General features: G+C 67.8%; 2 protein-coding genes and 2 long non-coding RNA genes across 4 annotated transcripts; all 4 read right to left on the bottom strand.

The window, feature by feature from the left end:
* Nucleotides 1-3244: 3244 nt before the first annotated feature.
* Nucleotides 3245-5023, bottom strand: LOC135328221 (maestro heat-like repeat-containing protein family member 2B). The gene is made up of 6 exons (XM_064510903.1): nucleotides 4916-5023; nucleotides 4701-4824; nucleotides 4356-4465; nucleotides 4065-4220; nucleotides 3795-3949; nucleotides 3245-3545 (listed from the first exon to the last, which is right to left on the bottom strand). Exons 1-6 carry the CDS (start codon nucleotides 5021-5023, stop codon nucleotides 3245-3247), a joined length of 954 nt encoding a protein of 317 aa, XP_064366973.1.
* Nucleotides 5024-6135: 1112 nt separating this feature from the next.
* LOC135328222 (maestro heat-like repeat-containing protein family member 1) lies at nucleotides 6136-9302 on the bottom strand. The gene is made up of 8 exons (XM_064510914.1): nucleotides 9288-9302; nucleotides 8943-9087; nucleotides 8673-8725; nucleotides 8112-8219; nucleotides 7664-7783; nucleotides 7381-7476; nucleotides 7067-7216; nucleotides 6136-6210 (listed from the first exon to the last, which is right to left on the bottom strand). The coding sequence occupies exons 1-8, from the start codon at nucleotides 9300-9302 to the stop codon at nucleotides 6136-6138; spliced, it is 762 nt and encodes a 253-aa protein (XP_064366984.1).
* A 921-nt stretch (nucleotides 9303-10223) lies between these two features.
* Nucleotides 10224-10919, bottom strand: LOC135328357 (uncharacterized). The gene is made up of 3 exons (XR_010389191.1): nucleotides 10863-10919; nucleotides 10509-10628; nucleotides 10224-10311 (listed from the first exon to the last, which is right to left on the bottom strand). It is a non-coding gene; the product is annotated as an uncharacterized LOC135328357 (long non-coding RNA).
* Nucleotides 10920-11117: 198 nt separating this feature from the next.
* On the bottom strand, nucleotides 11118-12273 carry LOC135328358 (uncharacterized). The gene is made up of 4 exons (XR_010389192.1): nucleotides 12236-12273; nucleotides 11611-11703; nucleotides 11338-11407; nucleotides 11118-11225 (listed from the first exon to the last, which is right to left on the bottom strand). It is a non-coding gene; the product is annotated as an uncharacterized LOC135328358 (long non-coding RNA).
* Between the last annotated feature and the right edge of the window lie 272 nt (nucleotides 12274-12545).

Here is a 12545-nt window from a genome sequence, read left to right on the forward strand (position 1 = left end):
CCCTGTGTCCCCAGGCAGCGCCACACTGCACCAAGGCCACATCTGGGGGGTGGCAGGGCCGGGGCCGGCGCAAGACCCCCCACAGAGCCCCACACAGCTGGCACTTTCCCTGCGAGGACGCAGCTTTATTGATCTCCTGCCCCGAGCAGCTGGGGGCCCCCGGCGTGGGGCACTGCGGCTGCTGCCTGCCACGTGCGGGGGGCCTCGATGGACCGCCACCTCCACCAAGCTGCAACGACACCGACGCCGCGGAGAGGCACCGTGGGCGCCTGGCCGCGATACCACCGGCACCCCGTGGCTCCCGGCCAGGGCGGCTTCCCCGGCAGCACCCCAGGGCCGTGCGAGCCCCGTGCACGCCCCAGCTGTTGGCATCCGCGGGGCCTCCGGACGCTGCCTTGGCCCGTGGGGCAGCAGTGCAGCCACCAGCACCTACCTCCCGACGGGAACACCAGGTCCTGCTGCTGCAGCCACGCGGTCGGCGCTGTGTCCAGGAGGAGGCCTGGCATGAGGATGCCACTGTCAGGACATGGCCACGGCCATCGCCATGGCCCCAACCCCACCTCGACCTCAACCTCGACCCCTGACCCCGACCCGACCCGGGGACGCGGCCGCGAGCAGTGCCAGAACCCAGCGCTGCCTCTCACCCAGGACGTGGACGGCTGCCGCCTGCGGCGCCACGCAGCTCCCCATGCAGCAGCTCCGGGCTGTGCTCCAGAGCCTCTCCAGCAGCGCGGGGCAGTCTTGGGCCTGGGGCAACGCAGGGGCGCAGGAGCTCGTCGCTGGCTCCAAGCGCCCCTCCGTCCCCCCTCCATCCTCCCTCCACCCACAGCCCAGGCCCACGTGGCCCCCCGGCGCGGGAGCCACAGGGCGGGTGGCCGGCGCAGGGACACGACCCCAGCGCAGCGCTCGCTCACCAGGTGCCTGCAGATCTCATCCTGCAGCTCGGCCGCGCTCAGCCCGATGCTTGCGGCGATGCGCTGCCGCACCCTCTTCGACCCCAGAAACGGGGCACACAGGTGCAGGGAGACCTTGCACGCCTGGAAAAGAGCACCGGGCCTGGTCACGGGGATGCTGCGCGCCTGCCCCAGAGCTGAGCGAGGAACCTCGCCGCCGCAGCAGCACCAGCCAAGGCCTGCAGACACGTCGGCAACACGTGCCGGCCAGAGCAGCCCAAGGGCTCTTACGTTGCAGACGGCCGGGGCCGGGTCCCCGAGGTGCAGCACCAGGCTGGGAAATGCCGCCTCCACCTCTCTGCTGAAAAATGACCTCCTCCGAGAGGCGGAGGAGGCCAGGGTGCCATAGAGGACGAAGGCCGAGCGGCGCAGCACCTCTTCCTCCTGCAATGAGAAAGGCCGTTGGGCAGAGGCTGCGAGCGAGGGCGCCGTGCACGAGCCACTTGGCCCCAGCGGGGTGCTGCCCGCGGGGAACGGCGGCCCCGCGACGACTCCCGCCTGCCGACAGGAGAACGAGCAACTCCACTCACCGCCCCCCAGAACGCCCGGCTGGCCCTGGAGATCTCTTCAAAGGCAGAGCCGACGGCCCTTGCCTCCAGCAGCCCCAGCACCTTCGCCAGCGCCAGCAGGCTCTCGGCAGCCACCTCTGTGCCGGCCGCGTCCTCCAGGCCTCTGAGCAGCACCGACACCACGGCCGCCCCGTGCCTCCGCAGCTGCAGAGCGATAGGCGCATGAACTGCTCACTGCTCCCACCTCTCACCGCTGCTCTCCGCCGCGGCGCCAAGGACGGCACTTGCCGGAGCAAGCCCGGAGCAGACCCCAGCCACAGGAGCCCCAGCCGGCACCCCGTGTCCCCTTTGCCACCCTGATGATGCCAGAGCGAGGAGCGCGGCCTCAGCACAGCCCCGCGCCTGCCTCTGCTCCTCTCTCCGGGCTCCTCAAGCCCCCCGGGCAGCTCTCCACTCCGGGCTGCGCTCAGAGCCCAGGAAAGGCCGCCTCACCTTCGCGGGTGCTCCGCTGGCCGCGTTGCCCAGACCTCTCACAGCCATCTGCCGCACGGTGCTGACGGGGTCGCGCGCTCTCTCCCCCAAGGCCTCTAGGAGCGGCTTCAGCAGCTTCCTCTCCTCCACTAGCTTGTCCTTCATCAGCTGCAATCAAGTCACGTGGCCGCTAGCATCGGCCGCGATTCGCGCCGGGCGAGACGCAGGAACCCCTCCGAGCCCCCCCTGCTCTGCTGCTGCCTCACCTCAGCAAAGAAAGCTGTGGCCGTGAGCCGCAGGTTGGCAGAGGGCGAATCCAGCCAGGGGAAGAGGCTCTGCAGCAGGCGCTGTGGGACGAGCTCTGCGCGGAGCAGCACGCTGCGCACAGAGCACGAGCAGGCTCGTGACACGCAGTCACGCGGGACGGCCGCAGGCCGCGACTCCCACCTTCTCCCGCTCCCACGCAGACACCGCTCTGCACCTCAGCAGAGCTCCCAAGTGCGCAGGAAGCTCCCAGCAGCCCTTTCCCCGGGCGCATCCCGGGCTCTCAACTCGCCAGGAGACACACGCCGGTGCTGTGAGCCCGGGGCTCTGCCAGGGACGCCCACGCTCCCTGCTCCCGGAGCAGCCGCAGCCACCGATTGTCCAGGCACCTCGCCAGCACCAGCTCCAATGCCGCCACAAAAAGGCTGGTGAAAAAACCCAAAGAAAGCTCCAGGCACAGCAGTTTGGGGGAAGATTTCTCTTCAGCAGAGCCCCGCAACGGCCCTCGGCCGCAACACAGAGTTTATGGGCAGGAACGACCGTGCTGCGGCCAAATCCCCAGGCGCGCTGCCCTGCAGCGACCAGTCCCACCACCTCACGGAGGCAGCCCAGTGCCAGCGGGACAATTGGGTGCTCCTGCAAGGCCATGGACCGCACGACCAAAGACCTGGGGCACAGGCCAGCCCTGCCCCTGCCCCTACTCCTGCCACTGCCGCTCCTCACCTGCCCGGCATGTCAGCGCTCTCCAGGTCCCCAACGGACGGTGCCAGCTCCTCCCCCAGCGTCTCGCTGACCTGCCTCAGAAGGCCGGGAAGCAGGTAGGGAAGCAGGCGCTGGACCAGTGTCTTCCTCTGCAGCACTGACACCACCTCGCAGAGGGCATGGGTGATCTGCAGAGAAATCCAACCAAGAGCCACCTGGTAAAACAAGGGCTTTTCCCACCAGCCACGGCCCCTGCCAGCCAGGGAGCTTTCACTGTCTCCAATTCTCACTGCAGCGACAGCCTTGCGGCCCAGCAGCAGCAAACTGTCCCGGCTCCCCACACTGCTAACGCTGTCGCCACCCCGGCACAGCACCCTGCGAGGCTCCACGGGCACTCGCAAAGGGCACAAAACTCCCTTGTGCAGAAGCACGAGCTGGAAAGCAGATGTGGAGTGGCACTAATGCCTGGGCCGCTGACCGTACCGTGCGAGGCTCCAGGGCAGCCTGGCTGCTGCCCAGCTCCCGAGTGCAGCACTCGCTCCTGTGGCTGCTCTTTCCCGCTGCCCTTAACTTTTCAGTTAAGCACACCAGGATTTGGCACCCCAGGACGCTTCTCCCCAGGCTCCTCCACACCTCCACCATGTCGCTGCAAGGGAACAGATGCTTGCCCGTAAGCCCGCATCCCCGGGTACCTGCGGCACCCTCACGAGAGGCCAAACGCTCCCCTCGTCTGCATCGGGGATGGCGATGCCCAGGTCCGGACAGGGAAACGAGCCCGTGATCCTGCAGCGCTCGCCTTTCCCGGGGAAAAACCACCTGCTTCCGACCGGGACCCCCCACGCAGGCACACCCCACGGCTGGGTCTGGCGGCAGAGGGAAGGGCGAGTGCACAGACCTGTCTGTGGGCAGGCACGCCTGGAGGAGGCTGTCGAGCACCGGCTGTGGGTGAGAGTGGGCCAGGAGGAACACGGCCCGCAGCACAAAGCACCTGCGAGCGCTCTGCCGGGTGCTCCGCAGGCAGGTGTAAAGGAGGTGCACGAGTTTGGGCACCTGAAAGGAGGAAGGCGACAAAGAATGGCTCGGCACGTCCTTTCCCCGTCTGTCTTCGGGGCCAACAGCCAACAACAGAGAGCAGCCAAAGGTGAATGCAAAAAACGCCTCTCACCTCCTCCTGGAATATTTGCTCTCCGCAATCCCCCAGGAAGGTGAGCGTCCACCGCTCAGCGGCCCACGCGCACACGGGCCTGGTGCACAGCAGGCTCTCCACAATGCTGCTCATGAAGCCTGAGGCCTGGCCTCGGGGGAAATATTTGCAAACGAGCTGGGGAGAAATCAGAAACACAAGCGACCACCTCACAGGCTGCTCAGATGCAAAACTCACGTCCTGACAGCAGCACCCCCACACACACACACATACATATCGTGGCCCCCGCTCTGCACTCCAGGGGCCAGTTACCTTCGCGATGTTGGTGGAGGTGGCCAGCAGAGACTCAGAGGTGACGGCACTGAGCCTCTCACGCAGGCGCCCGATCTCGTTGGTCCAGGGCGCCACGTCTGTGTTCTCGGCTGCAGCCAGGAGAAAGAGGAGTCATGTTTGCGGGGAACCAACCTCCGGCCACGCGGGTGGATAAGGGAGGACCCAAGGGAGGGTGGCGAAGGCCACGTCAAGCCAGGGCCCCCCAACGTAGCGCAGTGGGTTTGCCAGCCAGGCGAGGGTCTGGCCGCAGACAGGGACGGTCCCTGGCACTGGGGACACCGTCCTGCCCTCAGCAGCGGGGACAGCTCTGCCCGCTCTCCTCACCTCCTGTTCGGAGCAGGTGGCCGAGGCAGGTCACTGCCCACCAGCGGGACGCGGCCGACGTGTCGCATGTCAGAGGCCCCAGCAGTCCCGCCAGGGAGCCGAACCACTCACAGGCACGGCCTCGCTGTGGGAGCAAGAGGCAGGCAAAAAGGTCACCGGTAGCCCCGTGGCTGCTCTCCCTCTCCCGGCCTCACTGCCCCCGAGCCGCAGCTGACCTGGGGGCAAACGAGGGGCTGCCCTGCAGCCCCAGGAGGCCCAAAACCCAGCGCCTGCCCACACAGAGCTCCCTGTGCATGGGGTCCCCGCTCACCCTGTGCTCGCATCTCTCTTCGTAAGAGCCCAGCACCTGCACGCACACCTGCAGGGCCCTCTCCCGCTCGCATGCGTGGGCCGAGGTGAGCCAGCGCCGCAGGACCTGGCACAGGCAGACCTGTCTCACCACGGGCATCCTTCTGCTCGACACCCCTCGCTGGCCCCCTCCCTTCCCGACCCTGCTACCTCCACAGCCCCGGTCTCTCTGTGCGACCCGGCCCGTGGCAAGGAGCCCTTCCCCGTGGGGACCTCCCCACTCCGGGCTCCTGCCGTGGGCAGCATTGAGTTGTGCAGCACCCCTCGCTCACAGCTGCGGCTGGGGAGAAGCTCTGGCTCATCTAGGGGCTCTGCAGGACACTGCAAGCTGCCTGCAAGGAAGCTGCGGCCGATGGCAAAAGCCTGGATACAAACTTTGGGCAAGGGGGCCTGGAACTAGGACCATTCCACTCTCCGCCAATGTGGGCGTTGCACCTAGTTACAGGGAAGCTCCCCTCCTCGGACCAGCCCCACGGGCACGATCCCCACGGCTCTGCCCCGCTCCGACAGCAGCAACACTTTCCCTGCCACGCCGAGGACACTCACCTGCACCATGTCCTCGAAGCGGATGGGGGCCAGCTCTGCCCAGAGAAGGGCTCCCATGAGCTGGCCCAGCGCTCGCAGGGACGGCGCCTGCACACCCTGACACCAGAAAGGGGGACTGAGGCCGGGCACCCTGCGGAGACGCCAGCGCAGCCAGCGGCTGCCGGAGCATGGGGTGCCCGGACCTGGGCCCCCACCGAGGGGCAGCTGAGAAGGGCCAGTGCCTACCGGTGGGCATGAAGCAGCAACCGCCGTCTGCCCTCTCCTGTCCATCTGCTCCGGGCGACGAAGGCACACGATGCCCTGGCAGCACAGAGCCAGGAGGTGGCGGTTTTCCTCCCTGCTCAGACGGGGCTTCAGCTTGCTGCCAGCAGAAAAAAGGCACAGAAGACAGAGAGGCCGCTTACTAGCACTCTCCAGGCCGAGTCAGAGGACAACTGCCCTTGGCCCCATCGACAGCCCCAAATCCAGCACCCGCAGCCCCAGCCAGACCAGCCAGCTGCGCTGGGACATGCAGTGACTCCCACAGCCCCAGGGACAGACCCTACCTCAACTGCTGCATGGCCACGAGGGCCCGGGGGTGCACCGGGGACTCCTGGGGCTCTTCCTGAATCACCTCCTGCAAGTCACAGGCAGGCACACGCAAGGTGGGCAGCGGGCAGGGGTGCCACAGAGCCTTCCCACCCACCCCGGCCAGGGGCTCTGCTGCCAGACCCCGCAGGCACCGGCTCCACCACCCCCATGGCTCCCACCAAGGCCCCACAGAATGACGTGGCAGCTCCCTGGCGCCCGGACACACCACATTCCCCTGCGACGGCCCCGAGCAGCAGCACCCACGCGCCCCGCCGGCTGGGGATGCGGCTCAGGGCCCTCGGGAGCTTGCGCACTGCCCCAGGAGACCATCGGGCTCTGCACAAACCTGCCCCACGGCAGAGCCCAAAGCTCCCCTGCGCAACGTCCCTGGCTCTGGGCACTCACCAGCAGGGTCTGCAGCAGCTCCCGCTTGCAGCAGAGCTCAAACCTGGGGCCGGCGCCTGCAGCCTGGATGGCAAGGCTGATCTCAGTGACGCTCTGCACCAGGGAGAGCTTCAGCTGCGCATCCTGATCCCAGGGGAGAAAAACACACTTGGAACTCTTCCAAGGCCCCAGGGCTGAAAGAGCAGCTGGGCTGGGGGGGATCCGCCTCCAAGCACAGCACAGGGACAACACTGTGCCCTCCGGGAGCCCCGCGGAACCCAGCTCAGCACCTGCGCCCCACCAAGGAAACCTCTCTCCCCTCCTGGGAAGGAGCCTCCCACGGGGAGGGGAGCAGCTGCCCAGCTGCCAGCTGGAAAGACCCTGCAGACCCTGGCCCACGGCAGCAGGGCGAGCAGCACTGGTGCTGGCTGTGACGGGAGAGGTGCGCGTGGCAAGGCCCAGGAGAGGCCGGAGCTGGCAGCACCCGGCCGGCTCTGCCTCGCACCCCGAGCACCCACCTGGCAGCCCTCTCGGTAGAGCTGCAGGACATTCGCCACCACGTCTCTCTCGACACGGGCGAGCAGCTGCTCCCTGGGGGCGCGCAGCGCCATCCGGCCGTACATCACCAGCAGCGCAGCGCGAGTAGCGCGGGTCCTTCTTGCCTTGCTCTGCCGGGGGGTCGACGGAGAACCACCGAGACGTCAGCCCGTGGCCCTGCTGTGCCCGGGACCCCGCGCGCTCCCGAGGCAGGAGCTGCCCCGCACCCGACCGGCGGCTCAGCTCCCCACGCACCTCCCGGCAGCTCCCCGCAACAACACCCCGGGCCCTTTACCTTCTTGCGTTTCAAAGTCCCCGTGAACTCCTCCACCAAGGACAAGGCCAGCTGGAAGTGGCTCTCGGCACAGCGGGACACAACTGAAACCATGCCCTGCAGCACAGCAGAAACGGGGAGTCGCTCCAGCCCCAACGCCCAGCCCTGGCTGACTCCGCTTTCCCCAGGGAAACAGCCGCAAACAGAACAGCAGCAAGGGCTGCAGCAGGGCACGCAGAGCCCCTCTGTCCCAGGGACATGCAGGGGACACGCGGGAAAGCAGGGCGACACGAGGAAACCTCACCTGCGCCTGCCACAGCTCCAGGAAGTTGGCTGCTTTCAGGTGCTCCAAGGTCTGCTCCTGCACGTGGTGGAGACACCCACAAGCTGCCAGGGCCGTGCCGAGAGCCTTGTACAGGAACCGCTGCAAGAGAAGAGGCCGAGCCCCGCCTGTGGTGACAGCCCGGCCTGGCCAGAGAGGGCCAGGCCACACTGGCCCCACTGTGCCAGGACCTGCCGAGGCGCCTGCGGCACCGGCCCCACAGCAGCCGGCGGCCAGCCTGGCCCCGCCGCCAGCTCAGCACAGAGGGGAGTGCGAGCCCCTTCGTGGGGAAAGAGAGCAGGCAGCAGGGAAACCAGCCCGCGCGGCAGAGCACCAGCGCCAGCCCTCGCCCCAGCCTGAGTGTCCCTGGGCTCTGCCGCCGCAGCCCTCGGGGCGCGCGAGCCACAGCCACGCCACGCAGGGAACAAACCTTCTCCCAGGACAGGCGGGGAGAGCTGCCCAGCTGCCGGCTCAGCTCCTGGCTCAGGCCCACGGTCCAGGCCTCGCTCGCAATGAGCTCCAGAGAGGTTTGCAGGAACTAGGGCAGAGTGGGAGATGAAGCAAATGCCCCCCTGCCCTTGGCCGGGGCCTTTTGCTCATCCAAGTGGCCCTGGAGACTGCCGGGCAGAGCTCCCCCTCGTGACAGCCTGTCTCCTCACCCGCCCCTCTTGCAACCTACCTCTCGCTCTTCCCCTAATGCGCCACTCGAGGCCCCTGGGCTCGGTACACGCCAGAAGCAGGCGGTGCCATGGCATGGGGCCACGCTGGAGGCCTCTGCCCCAGCCTTCGGCTGCATTCGTGCTCAGCTGTGCCCCACGTGCCCAGAGCAGCTCCTCTGAGCGGGCAGCACCCACAGCTGGGGCAGGCACCGGGGGCTCGGGACGTGCCCGCACCGCTCGGTGCCCAAACAGGGAGCCCCCAGGTTGCTCCCACCACTTTTCCTGCCCCCCGTTTGCCCTATCCAGCAAGGGCCCCCACAGGGACGCTGTACCTTCAGCAGAAGGCTCTCCCACTCGGCCACGTCCAGGGAGCTCGCTGTTGTTCCTGCAAAGCCCGAGGAAGCAAAGCCCTCGCTGTTATCCCAGCGAGCACCACGGCAGAGCCCGGGTGTCTCCTTTGCAGTCTGATGCCCCAAAGCCTCAGGCCACCAGGCTGACAAGCGCCCGCAAACCCGGCACCGTTCCCTGCTGCCAGGCCGGGGAGCTGAGGGCATTTTGCTGCCCCCTCCGCCCCCAGCCTCTCCCTCCCGCCAGCACTTTACCTGCCAGGTGCTGCAGCAGCAGGGGGATGTCTGCGGCCCACTTCGCCCCCACGGCTCCGTGGATCGTGCCGGGGAGCGCCTGCAGCAGCTGCAGGGCCGCGGCTCCACGGCCACCGCCCACGTGTGGAGCCACTGCCGCCACCACCTAGGCCAGGGCAGGAGAGAGATGGGCTCGCTCCTGCCCCAGGAGCTGTGGCTACCCTGCAGGCAGGCAGGTCAGCACTGCCCCGGCTTGCAGCAGGCAGCCAGTGGCTTTGCCCAGGGACTGCCGTGCCACAGGAGGAGCAGGAGCCCCTGACAGGCACCCTGTGACACGCTCCTGCCTCCTCCCGGGGCACCCGGCACCGGCCTCAGCACCATCTCTCCTGCCCTCTGCCCTTGCCCCAGCCACAGAAGTTCTTTCCCCGGGGCCCCGCTACTCACCAGCAGGCGAGCCAGCAGGGCCTGGGGAGCTGGCAGAGCGGCTGTGGGCAGAAAGAAAGGCTGCGTGAGACGCCCAGCCCCACCGGGCCCTGCCCGCCCCATGTCCCAAGCCCTCACGCGGGGCTGAAGGGGACCCCGGCCGCGCCACCTCCGCACAGTCCCTGCCGGGCTCCCGCGCTGAACAGCCACCGCTAAAGGCAGCCCCAGCACGGCAGGAACCAGCCCCTGGGCCCCGGCAAGAGCTGGGCGCAGCAGCGCCAGGTGGCTCTGCCCCTGCCCCTGCCCCTGCGCGGGGCTGGCAGGGGACGCAGGCACACACGCTGCCCTGCGCCCACCCAGCCTGGCAGAGCGCGCCATGACTTTCTGCTCCCCACCTGGCTCCTCAGACTCCAGGGCCTCAGGCGCCGCCTCCTCTTGCTCCTGCTCTGCCCTGTCCCGTCTCTCGGTCAGGCTGCGCAGGCAGCGGCAGAGCGGGACCATCATGCCCGTGTACTTGGCTGGCACCACGTACCACAGCAGCTTTGGCCACAGGAGCTGCAGGCAAGAACCAGGCCATTTGGCACACTGGCGTTTCCACCTCTCCAGTCCAGTTCCCCCATCACTGCCGCATCTCCGGCACCGGCCCAGCCCCTCGGCCTCGCTCCTTCCCTAACTCAGCAGCTCCGGTCTCGCCCTGCCTTCCTCCTCCACCTTCTCTCCCTCTCGCCCGCCGTGCTTCGCACCCCTTTCCCCCTCCCAGCACCAGCAAGTCCGGCCCCGCAGAGCTCGCCCCAGCTCTTCTCAGCTGCGCTGGTGGCTAAGGTGGGGGGTCCCAGCGCACAGGTGGAGGATGACTCACTTTGGCCACCACTCCGGCAGAGACATCCAGCGTGCCCAGCACGTGGGCGCACAGGCTCTGAACAGCCCTTTCTTCCCGCGCTTCCACCATGCTAAGGTTTCCCATTGCCTGCAAGACAGACGTGGGAAACACCCGTCACTGCCCCATCCCAGACCTCGCGGTGCATGCGACAGGGAGGCCACTCCCTCCAGGGCACTGTGGCCGGCGGCCCTGCTGTGCCGGGCTCCCCGCTGCCAGGGACACCCATGGCAACACGGCACGGCCAGGGCATGGGAGGCAGCCCCGGTGCCACACTCTGCCCTTACCAGTCTGCCCGAGGCCCGGCTGAACTCGCTGAAGAGGTGCCCCACCACGTCCCACGCCGAGCAGCCTGGGGCACTGGAGCGCAGCAGCTCCCCAATGAAATGCAGCACTGCCCTCCTCACCTGCAGTCACGGGAGGCTGCAGTCACGACCCGGTCCAAAGCCCAGCGGAGCTGCCTTCGCCGTGCTGCAGCCCTTCTGGCTGGGTCGCGCAGCAGCAGCCCTCACTCCCTGGCCGCCACCGGCCTCCAGCCCCGGGCCCTGCCTTGGCCTGTGGCTATGGCCTCGCCAGGCTCTGCCCGGGAAAAGGGCTGCTGTGCCCCGGTGGCAGCACCAGCCCTGCCCAAACCAGCTCACCTGGGCCGCGGGGTCATGGCACACGGACTGCACCAGCTTCGCAAACAGGGGCAGCTTCTCCCTCGTGTCTGGGGCTGCAGGAGACAAGGAGAGGTGGGTGCTGAGGCCGAGCCCCCGTTCCTGCAGGGATTCGTCACAGCTCCCCGGCTTTCCATACACAAGCGGGACAGAAAAGCAGGGCCAGACTGCGCGTCAGAAGAAGCAGCAGCATCCCAGGGGGACGCCATTTTTCCGGCCTGCCTTACTGACCGTCAGAGCGGACCAGAGCTTGCAGCACTGCCACGGCTGCCACGCGATCGGCCTTGCTCCCGTTCCTCAGCTTGTAGTAGAGGAACTCGATGGTCTCCTCCGGGCAAATTCGGGCTGTGGGGAAGAAATCACGCTTGGCATCAGTGAGCAGTGTCTTCCCACTCGGGCAGGTTCGCAAGAGAGCTGCTGGGACACGGCAGTGCGGCACCAGCTCGCCTCTGCTTACCCTGCAGCACCATGCAGCGGCACAGCTCTGCTCTGTGCTCTGGGCTGGGCGGCTCCATCTCATCGCAGAGCTGTGGGAACAAGGCACGTTTCAGAGAAAGCCGGATCGGCGGGGAGAGGGACAGAAAAGCAACCGCACTGTCAGCGCTCGTCTCGCGGGTGGCTCTGGGCACAGAGCCACAACCAGAGCCCCGAGCCCCAGGCACACGCAGAGCTGTGCAGCAGCCAAGGCTGCCCAGGAGCCCCAGGCCAGCGACGCGGCACCAGGCCTTACCTGCTGGTGCACAGCAGTGGCGATGGCCAGATGCCTGGCCCGGGGCACGCGGGTCTGAATGTCTGCCACAGCCCCCAGGAAATAGCCGAGACTCTGCAAGGGAGTGTGGGAGGGAGGGAGAGGGCGGCTGTCACTGCGAGCCACCCAGAAAGCGAGAAAGCAGCATCGCTGGGAGATGCCGCGGCTGGAACCCACTTGCAGGGAAACCCCAGCCCCGCACGGGACTTCTGGCTCATCCTTCCCACAGAGCAGCACCACGAGGTCTCTCTCCTCCACGCAGCCCTGCCGGGATGGCCTTTCCTGGCACACTGCCCCCCCCTTGCACCTCTCCCCGTCACAGGGGCTGGACGCGGCCCTGGGCGTGAGGGCAGAGCTCCTCACACACTCCCAGCCCCGGGAGGCGGCGCAGCCTCCCCTCCCAAGCCACTCGCCCCAGCCACTCACCACTCCCTCCTGGCCCTCCCGCCATGCTGGTTTCTTCCAGCATGAGCCCAGAAAGCCCCGGGCCCCCGTTTCCTCGTTCCTGCTCCAAGGGACCTGGCTCCTTCCAGCACCCCACAGCTCCCCGACACCTCGCGGCACCCCCATGGCCCCTGGCCATGCCATGTCCCGCACAATGCCTCACCACGGTCACCCCAGAGGGGTCCCAGACTTCCCGATACTGCTGCAGCAGCCAGAGGAGATGCTCCCAGGCGTGCTCACGGTGCTCCTCCACGTGCAGGAGGACACCCATCATGGCACCCATCGCCCTGAGCACAGCCTGCTTGACCTGCCGAGGGACGGTGACACGCCGTGTCAAGGGCTGAGGGTCTCTCCAGCGCTCGCCTCCCCCAGACACCAGCCTGCCCTTCCCGCACGGGGGCTTCCCCTTCCCTGTCGCCCCTGGTGAGAAGGGCTCGCTGGCCAGCACAGAGAGCATTTCCTCCCGGCACCCC

This window comes from Dromaius novaehollandiae, chromosome 4 (genome assembly GCF_036370855.1).
Source record: "Dromaius novaehollandiae isolate bDroNov1 chromosome 4, bDroNov1.hap1, whole genome shotgun sequence".
Lineage (NCBI taxonomy): Eukaryota > Metazoa > Chordata > Aves > Casuariiformes > Dromaiidae > Dromaius > Dromaius novaehollandiae.

What these genes read in the sequence shown, in the direction of transcription:
- LOC135328222 (XM_064510914.1), bottom strand. An exon ending in GCTGCTGCAGCACCTGGCAG is followed by an intron (nt 8,726 to 8,942) that starts GTAAAGTGCTGG and finishes CGGGCTTTGCAG; the next exon opens with GAACAACAGCGAGCTCCCTG. An exon ending in CCCGCCTGTCCTGGGAGAAG is followed by an intron (nt 7,784 to 8,111) that starts GTTTGTTCCCTG and finishes CTTCTCTTGCAG; the next exon opens with CGGTTCCTGTACAAGGCTCT.
- LOC135328221 (XM_064510903.1), bottom strand. Translation starts at nt 5,023, where the DNA reads ATGCGAGCACAGGGTGAGCGGGGACCCCATGCACAGGGAGCTCTGTGT. An exon ending in AGCCCCTCGTTTGCCCCCAG is followed by an intron (nt 4,825 to 4,915) that starts GTCAGCTGCGGC and finishes TTGCTCCCACAG; the next exon opens with CGAGGCCGTGCCTGTGAGTG. An exon ending in CCTCCACCAACATCGCGAAG is followed by an intron (nt 4,221 to 4,355) that starts GTAACTGGCCCC and finishes ATTTCTCCCCAG; the next exon opens with CTCGTTTGCAAATATTTCCC.